The sequence below is a fragment of the Rhipicephalus sanguineus genome, chromosome 10, assembly GCF_013339695.2.
Source record: "Rhipicephalus sanguineus isolate Rsan-2018 chromosome 10, BIME_Rsan_1.4, whole genome shotgun sequence".
NCBI classification, from domain to species: domain Eukaryota; kingdom Metazoa; phylum Arthropoda; class Arachnida; order Ixodida; family Ixodidae; genus Rhipicephalus; species Rhipicephalus sanguineus.
This window is the reverse complement of record NC_051185.1, coordinates 18,680,222-18,699,218: the sequence shown is the minus strand read 5'-3', so window position 1 is coordinate 18,699,218 and position 18,997 is coordinate 18,680,222. Positions and strand designations below refer to the sequence as shown.

Sequence of the window (18,997 nt, the reverse complement as noted above, 5' to 3'; positions counted from 1 at the left end):
AGACTCTGGGATCAGCCAAAGAGCTCACCCCACGTACGATTCCTCGTACATTCTTCAGGTACTCGTTCGGTCTGCCTTCTTCCCCATGATCTCCCCAATCTCGAGGCGAGTAAAACTTCTTGGCGTCTCATATGTGTTCGGTTCGCGTGTATGTTAAGGGACAAAGCGTGCTCGTGAGTGTCACGGGCATGCTCCACGATCAACATGAGTTTGAATAGTGTGCCCTCGGTCATAACAGTTGCTGGCAGCTTTTCCGCAATGGCAAAATGCACCTCGAAAATGGAAACGGCATCAGCTTCTTTCTTGGCTGCGTATCTTTATCTCTCGCGTCTCCCGAACATAAGTGCCTGAGCGGCAATACAGCCCCAATGTTGTGATGTTAGTAGTGGTAGTAGTAAAAGTAGTAGAAAAACTTTAGTATGTACAGAATCCAGACAGGCTAGAACCCTAGTGCCCCGCAGGGGGGACTCGTTGGGGCCACCTGGCTCGCCGCTAGCTCATCCCATGTCGTGATCGGGAGGCTATGCCGATCCGCTCTAGACTGGATCTTGAGTTCGGTACTTGAGATAGCCTCGCCCCAGTCCTGTTAGCTGGTGAGTGACGTATCCGGTAAAGCAGGTCACTGCCAGAGCATATGAGCTAGAGTGCTAAACTCCTCCCCACAATACAGGTACTGTGGACCACTTTCTGTGTTAATCCTGCTTAGGAAACCTCGCACAGTTTTGTATTCTGTAGTGCGCGGCATATCTCAACGTTTTATCGCCAACATACACGCGGAGTTTTCGCCAAAAACGCAATATGCCTGATTTGTCGTAAATTCATCCCGTTTGAACAACTGCGATCTTCGAATTCATGGCTATAACTGCGGATTGCAACACCGTGTGTGCTGAACTCCGTTGAGACGCTTGACCCTGCCGCAGCTGTCTTTTTTTTATTATTCCTTCTAGAATCAAGAATGGTGGCCTTCAACTTTACGGACGTCAGCTTTTGTATTATGTCAAACTGAGTTCGGTGTTCCGTGTGTTTAGTGCAACTCAAACACAGCAAAAGGAAACAAAGGCAGGGGTAAAAAGGAGGACAAGACGACAGCTTCAGCGCTATATATATCTGCAAGAGTTGACGCTTAAGCAAGTTGGTGTGGATTCATTTCAAAATGTTAACAGCGCATAGAACGATTAGGAAGGGACGAGACAACAGAGGATAATCTTTACCTCTGTTGTCTCGTCCCTTCCTAATCGTTCTATGCGCCGTTAACATTTTGCTATATATATGTTGAGACGCTCACGCTGTCATCTTGTCCTCTCTGCTACCCCTACCTTTGTTTCCTTTTACTCTGGGTTGCACTAAACATTCAGAACCACTGGCGCAGCCAGAAGAGCTAAAGCACCCCACCCCCACCCCCACCCTGAGAAAAAGATATTCTGGCTACGCTACTGCTTAGAACGTCATGGGACACCATCTCGCCCAAACTGCTACTCTTATCAGTTTGGTGACCATAGTTTCCGTCTCGCTTTAACTCGAACCACCCTCTGTGTTATGAATGCGAGGCACTTCGCGGCGTGATAGCTTCCTGTCTCACCTCGTGTGTGACACTGTGAGGAGTAAAAAGGTTACAAAACATACATAGCGTCAGTTGGACTGAACCTCGGTTTCCCAAAGCAATGACCCGATGGTCCAACCATTGGTTAAAACATCAGCACGACCCGAATGTCGCGGGTTCGATCCCGCCTGTGGCGGTCGCATTTTCGATGGAGGCGAGATAGCAGAGGCCCGTGTAGTGTGTGCGATATCAGCGCACGTTAAAAGAATGCCATGGGGTCGAAATTTCCGAAGACCTCCGCTAAGGCGGGCCTCGTAATCATATCGTGGTTTTGGCACGCAACACCCCAGACATTAAATTATTATTATTATGACTATAGTAGTAGTATTAGCAGTAGTAGTAGTAGTAGAGCCAGTGCGAGACACGCCGCGAGGGAACCGTGTGAACGGGAAAGGGCTGTTGCAGCACCCCAATGTTACCTGAGACCAGCACGAGACGACGAAAAGCCGAGTAGTGCTCTGTTTGTTCCAAATGGCGTCCAGTATCACGCACCTGCATTTCCTGCGCTTGCTCGGCGTTGCGCCCTTGCCTGCAATATTATGACTATCGGTGTCAATCGGCATCGGCCACAGCATCATTCGTGTTCAGTCTTTCGTTTGTGATCGTCGCGCTGTGGTTTCCCGCTCCGCGCAGTCTTCAATGAGTTATTTCTGGCGTATTCCGTATTGACGGATGGCATTTCGGTCGGCGAGCGAACACCCCAACGGAAAGCGTATCACAAGATCACCAAAACGCATCGGGTACGTGGCATGTTTGGCAAGAAGTTTTCGCGAAGTCGTAATTTTTCGCGTCGGCTTTGCATGTTGAGAGGGGCATCTACTCCGCCGTCACGATATACTTCAACAGAGTTTTATCGGAATGTGTACTCATTTTTACATTTGTACAGTACTACCGAGGCAACGCATTCATGTCGTTCAGATATAGCCACGAGCACTTCCATCCTGTATTCTTATGTGGCCGGCCTATCACACGTGTGGACACTGCTCTTCACAAGCCGCGCCGGAATGTCTGGGAACCCTCCCGATAATTTATGCGCTTTTTGTAAGAACTGCGCTGACCGACGCTGTGTGTGCGTGCGTCGCCCTTTCTTGCCCCCGTCTTCTATTGCGCTGCGTTCCTTCCAGTGAGTATTTCCCAGTTGTTAAGGCACTCTGCTCCTGAGTGGTTTACCAGGTTGGTAATCCATCACCGCCAACAATATTCTTCCGAAATGGCTTTGCTTTGAAAAATTTATTTCTTTGTAGCGTGACGGAGGGACGGATGCACGCCAGACACGCAACTGACACGCTTACGCACTTGAAGCTACAAATGGCGTCCGTGTGCTTGCCTTCGCCCCATTATCTGTTGGATGCAAACGGATCATATGTTCTGTCAAAGGCCCCCCTTCAAAACCTCTGAAAATACAAAGTACGAGCGGGCTATTATATCCTGGCGATTCCCGTCTTTTCGGCACAATTCGTGACGCCAGCAGTCTGCTCGCGTGACGTCATGAGGAAATAAGCTATCGATTGCTCCATATACATACGAGAGATATGAGTTATGAACATGTCTCGTACCCTGCTTTACCCTGCAGCCGCACGCCCTTTCAGCCACGTCTCGCAGGGCTCTCGTGCACGATCGACTGATTTCGCTTCGTTTCGTGCGTTTTCGACTGCGCAAGCGGAGGTAACAGCGTGTAGCCGAAAAGCGCGAAATCCTGATAGGTTCAACGCTTAGTGCTGACATTGTCCACGTGTTTTACGGAATAATAAGTGGCGAGGAGGTGATAGCGCCTGCAGGAAGGGTACTGAGGGTGAGAAAAAAAAAAACCACTATCTCGTCTTTGAACTAGGGATGGTTTAGGGGCCCTTTAAAGGGACATTAAAGTGCAAAATGATTTTTCTCATATTAGTAAAGTACTCTTTCACGATACCGAAAACACCACGCTTGCGGCGAGAAGACGCTTATAGTAAGCGAGAAAACGCGCGAAAACAAAATGTGGTGGCGACGCCACCTCGAAGTTTCCGCACCATTCGGCGTGACGTCACACGTTTTGACGGCGCCTACTACGTAGTTCCTAATCGGTAATAATGAAGTACATCATAGACTTAGCATACCAAAATTGAGGTAATTTTGTTGAGCCAATGGCGCTAAAATACGATAAATACACTTTGAAATCCGTGACGTCACGCGGGGAGATTTCGGCGCGAAATTTAAAAATGAAACTTTGAACTTGATTTTCTCCTGCATTAATAAACCTATGATTGCAAAATTAACGACATTAGAGTTCTCAGAGCACAATTTATTGATCTAAACCGATTCATTGTTTCTATTTAGTGTCCCTTTAAGTCACGAGATTTAATTTGACACGAGGTGTACCAATATATCGCGAGTGCATGCTTGTGTTTTTTCGCAGAATGAGGCTACTTGCGCTGCTCGTCGTGGTGGCGGCGTGCTGGTCATCCAGTCATGGCCTCCGCATCGACAAGAAAACGGGCGCCTATGAGGACATCGTGGTCGCCATCGACAAGTCTGTGGAGCCCGACGAGCGCATTGTCGACAACATCAAGGTGTGCTGCCCCCACAATCAATCATTCGTAAGGAATGATTGATTGTTTTTTTTTTTTCGTCGCGGTTGTCTTGTGGTTATGGTGGTCAACTGCTGGCCCGAAGGTCGCGGGATCGAATCCCGGCTGCGGCGGTCGCACTTGGACGGAGGCAAGATGCTATAGAGGCCCGTAGGCTTATATTTAGTTGCACGTTAAAGAACCTCGAGTGGTCGTAGTTTCCGGAGCCCTACACTACGGCGTCTCTCATAATAATATCGTGGTTTGGGACATAAAACCCCACCGATTCACATTCTTAAAGGAGTGCTTACACGATTTTGAGACACCGCAAAAGAGACATTTTTTCGTTTCCTTCGTATGTAGTGTCAACGCTATCCACACACCGGAGTCTGAAACAGCCATAAAATATTTAACTTTGAATTAAAGTTTTCGTCGTCCAGCATCCGCAAGTCAGCACCACCGCAATGGACATTATCACGACGACTCAATACAGTTCCACTGAGTTTGCGAACTCCGTGTCCTGCATACAGCCTAAATCGCAGAAATCGCTGTCGGGGGTCACTGGACGACAATTCTCCATTCATTGTTTACGTGCATCACGAGCACATGACATATCTGCAGCTGGTACGTCGCGAGTTGCTATCTCCCCGTGACGTCGAGCTGCGATGACACGTCACTGAGAAGCCACCGCCTCGATATCGAAACCGAAAATGTTTAAGATAACGGTATTAAACAAATATTCGTTGCATTCCCAAGTACCACAGTACTTTTTTTAAGGTTCTCGACAACATTTTAATGCGATAGCAATTATATGGACACTCGATCAAATGTCGCTTGCTGCCGCACTGGGAGAAGTTAAGAGTATGGGCATTGGCAGGGGGGGGGGGGGGAGGGTCAGAAGGGTCACTTGCCCGTGTCCCCCACCCACCTCCCAAGCCATACCAACACTTGCCCCGCCACGATCCAACACGAGTTTGCACTCCCCAAGACAAAATCCTGCCGACGCGCATGGTTGAGAGGCCGCAATTTCAAGCTGCTATAGTACTCCGCCAGCGCTCTTCCGTACGCAGTCAAGTCGGGCATGTTACAATGACGAACTAAACGCAGTCGGGCGACGATGTCCTAGCTCTTTCAAGCCTTGTCGTCTAGATTAAATGGGTAGGTAGATCAGTAGGTACTATTCTTGTTCTAAATGGTAACGGTAATTTCTCCCCTTGCTGCTTTCTCGAAGCCCCGCCACGGTGGTCTAGTGGTTATGGCGCTCGACTGCTGACCCAAAGGTTGCGGGATCGAATCCCGGCCGCGGCGGCTGCATTTTCGATGGAGGCGAAAAGGTTTGAGGCCCGTGTAGTTAGATTTAGAACCCCAGGTGGTCGAGAACCCCAGGTGGTCGAGATTTCCGGAGGCCTCCACTACGGCATCTCTCATAATCATATCGTGGTTTTGGGACGTTAAACAGCAGATATTATTATTATGCTTTCTCGAAGGCCCTGTTCCGCTCTGCCTCGACGTTCCTCCACCGGGCGACGCGAGGACTGGTCCACTTCGGCAGCGTGACCATCGCCATACCGGACACGTGGCCCAATAGGCCGCAAGCTAAGAAAACCGCGGCCAACATGTTCTCGGTGGCCCACGTAAGGGTGGCCGACGCGAACCCGCATTACGGTGACACCCCGTACACGCTTCAGCCCCGCGGGTGCGGTGAGCGCGGGGAGTACGTCCACCTGACGCCACGCTTTCTGAGCGACATGAACGACTCCATTGCCGAGGCTTACGGCAGTCCAGGTGAGGACTTCCATCTGCCCCAATGTTCCGTAGTCTTCCATATTGGTCCATCATTGCATACATTATACTGCCGAGCATAGGCGTGCGCACAGAGAGCGGGGCGGCTGCCCCCCCCCTCCCCCTTAATTATCTAAGGGGGGCGCCAAGATTGCCCCATATCTTTATCAAGTGGGACCTGTTTCGTCATTGTGTTAAGTGCAGAGCTATGGCCGCGCAGGTTTTTGACGGTAATGGTGGTTGATGACCAATGATGTTAAAATAGAAGAAGCATTTATTTCACACCTTTACCACCCCCCTCCCCTACTTCGTCGCAGCCTACTTATTGGTACACGAGTGGGCTCACTTCCGGTACGGCGTGTTCGACGAGTACGGCGACCGGGGGAACTACCGGCACCCGAGCCTTTACTGCGAGTTTGGCATGGTAAGCTTGTTCACCTCAATAAAGCACTGCCGAGGCAGCCCCGTCTGCCTACGGAAACATTATCCTCGGTTACGACTTAAGAAAAATTGGGGGACGCTTAAGCTTCACCTTTAAGAGTTGAACGCGATAGCGATATCCTGCCCCTAGTGTGCACTTCGACAGCTACGTGTGTGTAACAGAATGCGCGCACTGAGGTGTGTGCCTTATGTAATGGGTAGCATGCTTTAAACCAGGAGCAATTATGCGCGAGAAACTTTTTCGAAGTTGCGATGCACCCACTACGTGGCCTTAAGGGAATACGCGCAGAAATGTGTGTGCCTTCTGTAATGGGTGGCCGTCTTTAAACCAACAAGTCGTTAGGATACTGACATGGTGTGACGCCCGATGGCAATGTACGCTTGTACCACGCAATATTACTGCGATATTACATCTCGTACTGTGACACCTGCAACAGGACGCGTATTTTTGGGAAGCATGAAAGTTACTTTCAGTGCACCTACAAGCAGAGGCGTGGCTGTGTGGTAGAACACCTGCTTGCCACGCAGACGGCCTGGGTTCGATTCTCACTCTGACCCAACATTTTTATAATTTTATTTGCAGCTTTCTCGATTTTTCGGTCACGGACAAGATGATGATTTTTCGCTCACAACCAACGGCGCCGACGCCGACGGCGGAATTTCTGCGATACGAGCTCTTTAACGCTCTCGCGTTAAAATATGTCCGCTCCGCCCCCAAAACCGTGCTGCTCCTGCCCTTCACCTGTTACAGGCAGGTCATGCTAGCTCGTTTGCGTTGGGACCGTAAGCACTTTTCTTTCGGCTAATGTAACTGCGAGACCAATAGAGAAGTTAATTCACTCCAGGTTATTAAGATTCCTCGATAAGCACTCACTTATTACTTCATCTCAGTACGGTTTTAGACCCGGATTGCCAAAAGAAATGACCATAAAGAATTAATCCTGCACAACATTGAAAATAAACTGTTAACACTGGGTGTTTTTATTGACTTTTCGAAAGCGTTTGATCACATAAACCATATCACCATGTTAAAAAAGTTAAATTATTATGGGATTCAGGGTATTGCAGCTGATTTATTAAGTAGCTATTTATCCAGAAGGTATCAGTCAGTTTGTATTGACCGAGAATTGTCAATAGCCCGTGAAATTAAATGTGGCGTTCCCCAAGGCAGTATCCTGGGGCCGCTCTTGTTCATTATCTATATATAATGATCTTGTAAACATTGAAACCTCAGCTAATTACATCATGTATGCAGATGACACCAGCATCTTTCTAGCCGGAACAGATGCTGATGCCATAGCAGAGCGTGGGAATCATATACTGCAAAAATTAAATGATTGGTCTGTCAAAAACTCACTAATAATCAACTCTTCGAAAACAAAAGCTGTTTTATTCCGCCCGAAATGTGTACTGTGTAACCTAGGTGACGTCCTACACTTCAATCAATCTGTTATTGAATTATCTTCTACAGCTAAATGACTGGGAGTAATTTTTAACGAATTGATGCTTTGGGACCATCACGCTGATTACCTGCGCACTAAACATTCGAAAGCTTTAGGCATGCTAAGGAAGTGTATGCATTTTCTCCTAGTCTATCACAGCCGTTTAGTATACACTGCTTTGTTCGAAGCGCACTTACGCTATTGTCATCTCGTGTGGAGAAATTGTTCTTAGAAAGCTCTGTATAAGCTTACTATAATGCAGAAAAACGCTCTGCGAGCGATTGCCAAGCATCCTTATGATGCGCACACATCTCCGCTACTTACAAAACTTGACATTTTAAAGTTAGGCCAGTTATATGAACTTAAGTTATTATCTTCCATAAGATCTGAAATACGTAAGAACAGAAATACTCTGATAACTCTTTCAAACTTGCAGCCAAACACGTCCTCACGCTCCTTGAGGCACACAGAACTTTGGCATGTACCACGACCGCGAACAAACTATGGTTTGCAGGTGATGCAGTCTAGCGTCCTTCAGGTTTTAAATAAATTTCATCTGACGATTGAAAAATTGTGTGTACTTTCGAACAGGGACTTGCATGCGCTTCTTGTATAATTGCCTGTTATCGTCTGGTGTCTCGCTTCATTTGGTTATACATTTGCACATAGTCTCTATCTTACGTGTTCTTTTTAACAAATATTGCTGCTGTTACCTTTCGTGTGCATTGTTTTATTTACTTCTCCTCAAGTGTCTGTTACAACTTTGATTTGCAACTCAAAGAGCCTTGTGTACATGTTTTATTTTGGTTCTGCTATAGTGTCCGCTGCTGCGTAATGGGAGGTGGGGCCAGTCAAGCTACATGCATGTAGCCTTTTTCCCACCTTCCCAACCACATCTCAAGTGCAATTGTTTTTGTACTTCGTGTGGAAAAATAAACCAAACTTCAACTTCATAAACTTCATAAACTACGCGTATTAGCAGTTAAAGATACACCGTTTCTACCTAAAACATTACGTTTAGCTGAGCAGCCGTGTCATGAATCCCCGACGAAATTTACCAGGACGTTCAAGTTTCCGACCTTACTGCAGCGACACAAACGTGTGCCTGTAAGGGAAAGTCAACATTCTGAAACACGCGAGGACTGCTTGACGCAGCGCCTGAGGCTTGACGGTACGAAAATGAATAAGCGCGCTTGGATGGAGCGTTTATGCAAATTCCCGTTGGGAGGGGCAGCGGACGGAACATTGGGACAAAATGCTAAAAAGTGATTCATTAGAAGGCCAACTTCGGGCTGTCCAGGGGGCCCGCGAGGCGGCGGAGAGCTGCGGGCTCTCCGTCCCGACGTTGTAATACCCCGGTCACACTGGCAAGTTTAGTGTCCTCTACACCTGACGCCTAGCCCGAGTGGCCTTCAGGACAGCTATTTTGGCAATAAAATTTTACCGCCACCACCACCACAGCGACGTCCGTGGAAGGAGCTGACATAATTTTTTCTTAGGTTGTAGCGAAATATTGTTGCTTGAAGAGACGGTGTTTTGCTTCGAACAGGTACAAGCCAACACCTGCTCGCGGCGCCACAAGTTCAAGGTGTTCACCGATTCAGGACAGCCGTGCCGCATCTACAAGGGTTGCCGCGTCTCGTCCAAGTGCAAGACTCGGTTCTTGAGGAACAAGGACCCGGTCACGTCGTCCATCATGTTTATGCCTTATATCGACGGAGTAAGCCTGATCGTACATGTGCTTATTATTATTATTATTATTATTATTATTATTATTATTATTATTATTATTATTATTATTATTATTATTATTATTATTATTATTATTATTATTATTATTATTACTGCTCGTGTCTGTTACTTGCTCGTCGCGGCAGGTAACAGAATTTTGTGACAAGGACGGTGAGAGGAAGCACAACGCTCACGCTCCCAACAAGCACAACCACCTTTGTGGGCGCAAGTCGGTCTGGGAAGTGATCACGACCAACGACGATTTCAAAGGGTGAGCACATGATTTTGTCACTCAAGTTACCCACACGCATGCGCGCGTTTTTTTTTTTTTTTGGGGGGGGGGGGGGGGGGGGGGGGCAAGCGATAACCTTGCATGGCTCATCAAAGTCGAAAAAGTGACCGTCGGCGTCGACGGCGTTAACACGAGTGGTGCGAAAAATTATCATCACGTAATGACGTCACCCTATGACGTCGCCATGACGCCGCAAGTGGCCAAAATTTGTGACCTCATTATGACGTCACGGAACGTGACGTCACTCCCATGAGGACCAGGGGCGGTGCCATGGATTTTTTTAGTGGGAGGGCACCCACGACAAATGGGTTCTTTGGAGAAGTGGGGGCAGGGGGGGGGGGGGGGGCAGGGAGGCCGGGGACCTAGTCGTCGTGTTCTTAAGGCGCGTTCTTAAGGCGCGTTCACACTTGGCCTCGAACGGGGGCGAAAGCGGCAAAACTCACCGGAAATTCACTTACTTCGCTGCCTAAGCGGCCGAATAACCAGGCAGCGAGTCCAACGCGAAAAAAATCGGTTCGAGACCGATTTTTCCGCCACGCTAAAGCGGATCGCTTTTCCGCTTCACGGGAAGCCGTACTTTGGCTGCACTAGCTTAAAGCACGTGATCAAAAAACGGCCGTCCGCAAGTTCAACATGGCGACCAGGGCGTCGGCGGTGGCTCGCATCATAGAGTTTCCTAATAATAACTAGAGGGAACTCTGGCGCTGCGATCGTTCAGTCACCATGGGAATGATGGGTAGTACACGGATTTGCCTAGTCTTCGTGCTTGCGGGCTTCGAACGCACTTGTGGCTTTGTTTATTGTTGTGGTTTGGTTTTGTTTCGGGTAAAAGAATGGATCGTTGTGGAGTTCCTGACCAGATTTGAATTGGTGAGCCTAAAAAAGTCAAGTGGTGAAGTGGAACTGCTGAACGTTTGCAGAACTTCGTCGTGCGACAAAGCGGATGCAGGCCACAGGGATCCAAACGGAGCCGAAAGAACGAAGATTAGACAAATCCGTGCACTACCCATCATTCCCATGCTGGCTGAAGCGCCATGCATTGCAGCTCCCATAGACACTAGCGCCAGAGTTCCCCCTAGTGTACCTATAGGAAACTCTATGGCTCGCATCGGCGCAATTGCAAACTACCCGTGCAGCACGACAAGACACACAGCCTCGACAAGGACGCGTTCCTCGAGAGCCTGGCTTGGATTAAGATTGCCGAGAAGACTGGAATTCGCAGAAGATGAAGCAGCAGCGAGTCGGCGTGCCTCAGCGTGTCTCGCTTTTGCACAGCCGGGTGAATCCGCCGCCGCCGCTGCTGGCGTGCCCGCTTATGTAGTGTCTGCTGGTGTATCTCCCAAAACAACAGTTTGAAAAGGTGAAAGTCATTTCTTTTCCGTGTCTTACATGCATAACTTGAATTCGGTAAGAAATTAAATGCTCAAGAACCGGGCAAAATAGAATGGAATCTCGAAGTTGTAGTGTGCACGTATCTCACAGGAGTACGGCCACTAGCGTGGGTTCGGACTTAGCGAGCCACAGGGCCGCGTTTGCCGTCACCTCACGTGAACTAGCGCGCCGCTCGCACACGTGCGTTCGAGCGCAACAAAGGCGCCGAGCGCAGCGCGGCAAGTACACAGTACTGCTCTCGACATCCGCAACACTTTATTGCCTGCGGCAACACCACAAACGCAGTACAACGCCCGCTCCCAAAGGCGGCGGGAGAAGAAAACAGACTTAACCACGCCACGGGCGAAAGTACAACACAAAGGGTGCCGCTAGCACATCTCCGCGGGCAAAAGGGCTCAAAGCGACACGCCGCTGAGGGAAACGGTCCCTCGCGACTATGCTGCGCACTCTCACGATCAGTGACCACAGGGCCCGATCGCTCGAGCGAGGGCAAACTCCGCTCGCGTTGGGGGGGCTTCGGAGTATAAACCACGCCCGAAACACACCGCACCGCTCTTCGGCCTGGTGTTCGGATGGGGCAACGAAAGGTAAGCCTCCGCCGCCGGCGTAAGGCACCGTTGGCGAACTCCGTCCGTGCGAGCCCAAGAACAAAGGAGCCGACGGACGGGAAAGAAAAGACGTGCTTACCCCACGCTGTCCAGAGAGAGTCTCACCGGTTTCACCACAGAACACTTAGTCTCACTACTCCGCCGCGCGAAACGTCTCGCGAGACGCGAGACTCGAGCGCGGCGCCACCGTTGAGATCCGGCGCCGGGGTGAGGGATGTTAACGTCGCCCCCGCTCGCCCAGCTGGCCCAGCGCCGTATGATGGCGGAGGAGGGGAGAATCATGATAGGACGTGTGGACGGCAGAACTAGGCGAAAAACCCGCGCAATGGCGACGGGCAAGCCTCAATCCCCACAAAGTGACGAGGGCGGCGGCGGCGATGGCATCCAGGAGAGGCAGAACAAATGTGAACATTTTCGACGCGCTCGAACACAGTTTTACGGCCTCTCTGGCGTTTTCGCTTTCTCTTCGCTTCTCAAGTGTGAATGCGCCATAAAGGGGGCGAAGAGGGGCAGGCTTAAATTTTTTTTTTTGTCAGGGGCGCCCCCCGCTGGCGCAGCCCCTGATGAGGACGTCTTCACATGACGTCGTCGCTTGGTCAAAGCCTTGCGCGACTTAGTGCAAGCTTTGCCATTTTTTCTTGACAAACCAGTCATGCACTATCGCGATGAAAAGAAACTCGAACACCGGAGCGCGTGGCTTTCGGCCTAGTCGAACTCGGACATCCCTTGGATTTAAGCCGTCGTCTAGAATTTTGCTCTGGCTGGCGCTGTCGCACCGCGTGTGCGTTCTGAGTACCAGACATTAGTGGCCGATGATAAGCACGTGCGGTGCGATAGCGCCAGCCGGAGCAAGATTCTAGAACCATGGTGACGCCGGCTTAAAGCCCAGATTCGCCTAAGCGTCAGTCAATGCATGTTGGAGTTAGACTGGCCCGAACGCCACGCGTTCCGTTGTTCGCGTTTCTTCTCATCGCGATAGTGCTCATAGTGCCGAGTCACATACCGTAAGAATTGGAACATAAGACCTTGTCTCTTCTCGAAGCTTCACCGTGAAAGCAGAATCTATTCACCGGGCCACATGATTCTCAACACCAAACACCATACACTTCACCCCTCCTCCTCTTTCTTTTTTTTCTTTTTAATTATGTTTGTGCAGAATCGCTCCCGCTGACTTCTCAAAGAACGTCGTCGTCCACTTCACTGAAGTCCAGAAACGTGAAAGCATCCTAGGCAGGGCTATATTCGCTCTCGACGTCTCGAGCAGCATGGCGGTAAGTCCGATCTGCCCGCTGCGGTGGTCTAGTGGTTATGGTACCCGACTGCTGACCCGAAGGTCGCGGGATCGAATCCCGACCGCGGCGGCAGCATTTCGATGGAGGCGAAATGATAGGGGCTCGTGTACTAAGTTAGGACAGAGAGCTGAGCTAGTTGATATACGTATTCATGTTAAAAGACCGGCCTGCAAGATTTCGATGAATGCGCAGTTCTGTGCAGGGAGAGGAATGAATAAACGCGTCTAGTGGTTGAGGCTTGGTATATCGATAACAAAGGTAGCGCATGCGTGAGCCAACCGTAGATTAATTCGCAGCGGCGTACGAGCATGGCCATGTTTGATCACGTGATCGGGACTGGCCTTGGGTCAAGGAAGCGGCCGTGACTGTACCACAAGCTGGTTGAAGCAGGGTGTAAACAAGTGACATGCGTGTGCAGCAAAACACAGTTCCGCATGTAAATGCCTAGAGGATGACAAGGTTGAGACATTTACTTTTCTTTGGTACGTACACGCCACAACGATACGTGATGTGTTTATTCTACTTCGCATTTACGTCATATGCCTTTAATCGCTGTATCAGTAACCGCCCGTAAGTGTAGTTATACAAATCAACATGGCAGCACCCATACAGACGAGACCGGCCGCTTCGATCTGAACTCGCGCTTGCCATTTGCCTAATGTCCCGACAGCAATAAAATGGTGAAAGCGGCTAACGCCTTGTGTCATTTCACGCTGGGGACAAAGCATCAGGTATTGTTTGTGTGTATTATTGAGATCATCTGTTTGTTTAGCCACGCCTGCTAAGCCTTGTCTCCGAGGATTTGAGAGATCTTGGAAACAGTGTAAATAGCTACAAATGCAGTGGTCTCGAAGCATCGGGACGCAAATATAAAGGAAATACAAGCGTAGGTTTCAAACTTACGGGTCACCCAGCACACGACGACGTGATCAATTCGAGGCGGAGGGAACACGCATCGACGAGCGCCGTCATGTTGTATTTTTTTCGGCGCTGGCGTCTGCTCGCTTTTAGCGCATGCGCGCAGATGCTATGAGGACGTCGAGCGGGCGACGCGGTGCGGTTGAAGACATATTCAGCAGCGCTGCCCGAGGCCACGTTCCAGGGACTCCAAGGCCATGGGGCTGGCTGCGCCATCTGATTTTTATTGCACGAACCAGCTGCAGAAAAGCGTCTATAAAAAGAGTTACTTTGTAGTTACTGAAGGAAAGAAGGTGAATTTTAAGGGCTCGTTTTTCTTTGTTGCACGCAATATTAATGAGAAATAGCAGACAATAATGCCATGGAAAGTATAGGGGATGTTATTTGTAGTAATTAGGATACAAGTGTGAAGAAAGTAATGTGGACGAAAAGGGACCGAACCTGCGACCTTCGAATAACGCGTCCGATGTTCTACCACTGAGCTACGGCGGCGGTCATCCTCCCGTCCACTTTGTGTGTCGTTCAGGACCATGACCGCATCGGGCACGTGAGAGAAGCGGCGAGCCACTACATCCGAGACGTGGTACCGGACCGCTTGGAAGTGGGGCTAGTCGTCTTCAGCTCCAGAGCGTACGAGAAGGCGACGCTGACATCTATAAATCAGTCCACGCGTGAAGAACTGGTTGCGAAGGTGCGGCAGCTGGGAGCTAGCGGGGATACATGCATCGGCTGCGCCTTGCGGCATGCTCTAGAGGTAAGCACATGAGCCTACCCATATAGGTGTGCAGGAGACATATGGAGTTGGGAATAAGTTGTTGGAAATATACTTCACTCGTCAAAGTTCGTCGACGCTACAGAATAGCCCCAAGGAGGCGGCGTCAGTATAATCCGCCTTTTTCCCGTTGCCACGGCGCATGCGCACTTCCCCTAGCGGTAAGGTGACGAAACACTTCTTCATCTCGGAGGCTTTCGTTCTGGCGATACCGGTTGTCCCGACCCCTACTAAAACCCTACCGAAACGGCAGAGGACAGCACAGGAAAATGAAGGCGAATTCTGTTTCAACAAATCAAAGGCCTCAATTGCGCGGGATACAGAAGGGGTGGCGGTGGGGTTGCTTTGTTCTGGGCAAGTTGGCGCGACATCTGCGAATTTAAACAGCGCGAAGGACGAAGGAAATAAAAATTACACCATCTCCCGCTAAAGGGGACCATGCGACGATGCGAAGCCGGAGCACTTGCACGATCGCGTTCCGTTGGCGTTCGCTGGGCATGCTACCGACCTCGCGTCGTGGAACGCGAAGAGGAGCACTACGCGCGTCATGTCTTCCCTCTAGCCTGGCCGTTAATTCTCACAGGGCGAGCGGCGAACGCGGTCGACAGGCGCGCCAGAGGGGGCAGCGTAGGAGTAGAGAGAGAGGGGGAGGGGACGCGCATGCGCTGGCGCTCATAGCGGCGTTGCGCAGGAGAAAATTTCGGCATGTCGAGCCCGCATTTCAGGGGAGCCAACCGAAGCAAGCGCTGGACTGAACGCGCGCAGCACTCTACCCGCTTTCACTTGAAGGAGAGGAGACTAGAGGAGGAGAGTAGCGCATACGCCGCGAGAGCAGAAGCGAGAACGCACGAGGTGCGTAAGCAGGTGCTGGAAGAGAAGTGGAGAGAGTAACGCGCAGCTGTTGGAGAGAGGGAAGGAGGAGAGTTGCACATGCGTAGTGTGAGTGCGGACGCGAAGGCCAACGCCGCGGGACATACCCCCGAGCAAGAGATGCTTCGAATCTAAAAAAAGACGGAAGGTGCACGAGCACTCAAGCACTGAGTCACATCTGCATCGGCCTTGTGTTTACATATGTCTTTCATCTACGTCGATCGTGCTGTTTAACTTCGAAAGGGGGGGGGGGTTACTCTTGCCCGTTGCCCCCCTCTTGCCGCCGATCTCTACGACGGGTGGGCCTCAGCAGCCCTAATTAGCCGCTGCATTCTGTTTTAGGCATGAAGTATAAGGCTCCCATAAATCTTGAACAGGCAAACTGCCAAATTCTGATCGCAGCAATTACAGAATTAGCTTGTGAACCTCACTGAATTCACACATAGTTTGACTTCACTCCAACTCCACTCCCGTCAACGACGCTGACATAGCCAGCATCGACCAGGTGTCGAAAGAAATCAAGAATAAAGGTGGTGGGGGGTGGGGGCGGGTGGTGAGCCAAGTAATGATGTTAATGATACGAAATGTCACATGCTGTGTATTAGTCACCTCTCCCGTAAGCTTTACTTCTTTTGGCGTTTCCATCTTTTGCATCGCCCAGATGTTCCAGGAAAACGGGCAGTCTGCGGCAGGTTCCGTCATCATCCTCATGACCGACGGAGGCGAAAATGAAGGGCCTTATATCAATGAAGTCTTGCATCAACTGATCGGCGCTCAGGTGGTGGTCAACACCATCGTCTTCGGCACCGAGGCCGAAAAGAAGCTGGAAGAGCTTTCCCTGCTCACCGGAGGCAAGGCTTTCGCCCTCCGGGACGGCCAGTCCAGCGCAACTACCGCCCTCGAGTCCGCCTTCCTGGACTCGACAACTGCCATCTTGGATGACGACAAAAAGCCGGTCGTGGTGAGTTGACCGGTATCTGCCCTGTCTGTTTATTGTAATCGGTAACGTCTGTCTGTTGGAAGACCTAACACAAGGAAGGAAGTGAAGACAAAGAGAACCAAGGGGAAGTGACCAAATCAAAAATTTGGACCATCTCCCCGAAGGGAACGCTGACGGGATGCGAAGCAGCAGCGTTGCGCACGGGTGGCGTCACGGGTTGAACGGCGCTAACGCGGGTGCTGCGGTGAGCGCTGGAAGATTCGTTTGGAGCGAAACTCGGTGTAGCGTTTACTGGTGTAAACGTTTGTTTGAAACGCAGACACGGGAGGTGAGCGGGCGTTGGAGAAAGCAGCTGCGGCACTCCGGCGGGTGAGGGAGAGAGTGACGCACGCGCGCACCTGCGAGGGAAGCGTGCGAGGGGTGCGTGACGTCAACGCCCAGCTGCGGCGTGACCTACTTGGCACCGCTCCAACACCTGCGCCGAGGGAAGCGCGTTGCCTCGCGTTTGTGCGGACGGACGGACGGACGGACAGTGTTACACAGGCTAGTCAAAGAGCTGCTACGCATCTAATAGGATAAGTTGTCGGATTCAACGATGTGGAACTGTAGACACGGATATAAGGAGAGTGGGTCATGAGGGTCACAGTTGTAAGCATAGACGCGCGCAAAGGGTAAGGCTGGGCACGGCCGGTCTGGAGGAAGGGAGCGAGCGCGCGCCTCTAGACCGACCGTGCGCTGGGGAGGGGGGCAATTACCTTGGGGGGGGGGGGGGGGGAGCGCCAAGTCTGCTCCATACTTTCTCAGTCGGACTTATCCCGTCATTGTTTTGTGTCCAGGATTATGTTTAATGACAGGGTTATGATTATGGCTGCCGAGGATCCTTGATGTTGCATTCCAAGAACTCTTTGAATAGCTTGTGTCTAGCTAATTGGTTGTTCATCACCAAGAACCACCGTCTTCGTAAAGTGTGCGCTGTTATTTCCTGATCAAGAACTGCTTACTTCCCATATTCAGCCATGGAAAGCCGGGGACCAAGGGCAGACCACTGTGACAGGCACGTACGTCATCGCTTCATTTTTTTATTTTTGCACTTATTGCGAAGCTTTTGTTTATTTAGGACTCGACTGACGGACGGCAGGGGGCGAGGCGCTGTGGTGAAACGAGGCCCCCCTAATGGACAACTTTGTGCGCACCTATGCTTGTAAGGTATCCGACCTAACTATAAAGAACACAGCATATGCGTTCGGCGTTTCGAAAGTCCTGTCAGAAAACCACTTGTGTTAGTAAAAAGTGATACTGTTGAAGGTGGACTTGCAGCAGCTTGCCAAATCGAGAGTCCGAATCCGTCTTCTTTCTGTTGTTTTTGCTCAAATTCTTGTCACCAACCGCGTACGCGTGATGGCTAGTTCTTGCAGAAACATTATCCGACTAGTCAATACGTGTGTTCATGTGAAACATGGCGTTTGTGTACATGTCTTGCGACTTGTGCATATATATGTATAGGTTTTGCGAAAAAGAACGCCGCAGTCTTTCTCTCGGTTTTGCGAAAAAGAACGCCGCAGTCTTTCTCTCGCGTTTTAGGGAATTTCGAAATGAGCGATGAAGAACGCGAAATAACGACGTTGCGAAACACTCTTTTCTCTCTCCGACCTTTGTGCCCTTCCGATAGATCTTCGAGCAAGCGGCCAACATTCTGGACAGGCGAGAGTTCCCGATCCTGGTGGATGCCGACCTGGGAAACTCGACAACCGTTGCGGTGCAGTCCAGCAAGGCGTACGGCCTTGACGCGGGGCTTCGCAATCCCGACGGCGAGACCTGCCAGGACTGCCTGAAGTCCGGCCACGCAAACAGCGGGAGCTACATTAACTTCAGGATACCCGGCATTGCTGCGGTAGGCCAATCGTCGCAAACACGACCTATAAACGGGGCACTACACCATCACCTCTCTGTCAAGCACGTAATCACAAAGATTAGTCAAATCCGTAAATAAATCGTCATTACCATTGTGGCTGAACGATCGCAGGGCCCGCAATGCTTCTCTTAAAAAATTTAGATAGACAGAACTTTATGGGAAGCTGCCGATTTAATGGGGTCAACATTGCTTGAACATGTCCACCTCCTACCTGCGTCGAGTAGAGGTTCTCGTTCTCGGCAAGGCGACTCGTCCTTCTTCGCGATAAATTTTAGAAGTCGCAATATAGAAATTTTGTCCTTCTTTTGTTCGACCATTCTTTGTGAAAGCTCAACGGAGTAAGCTTTGCGGTAAAGTCCGAGGGTTTTCTAGTTATATTTTAGGGTATGTGACGTTCCGAAATTGCCAAGTTACTGTTTTGGGCCTGTTCGCCTTGCCACTGGTACAGATTACGTTGTA

General features: G+C 50.4%; 1 protein-coding gene across 1 annotated transcript in view; it reads left to right on the top strand.

Annotated features, from left to right (window-relative positions):
- Positions 1–18,997, top strand: part of LOC119372384 (calcium-activated chloride channel regulator 1-like) — a 51,319-nt gene that overhangs the window by 27,246 nt on the left and 5,076 nt on the right. The window contains exons 5-9 of the mRNA XM_049419890.1: positions 9,689–9,813; positions 12,991–13,105; positions 14,571–14,798; positions 16,348–16,647; positions 18,296–18,517. Of these exons, the coding sequence (XP_049275847.1) occupies positions 9,689–9,813; positions 12,991–13,105; positions 14,571–14,798; positions 16,348–16,647; positions 18,296–18,517 (990 nt within the window). The remainder of the gene's footprint in view (positions 1–9,688; positions 9,814–12,990; positions 13,106–14,570; positions 14,799–16,347; positions 16,648–18,295; positions 18,518–18,997) is intronic.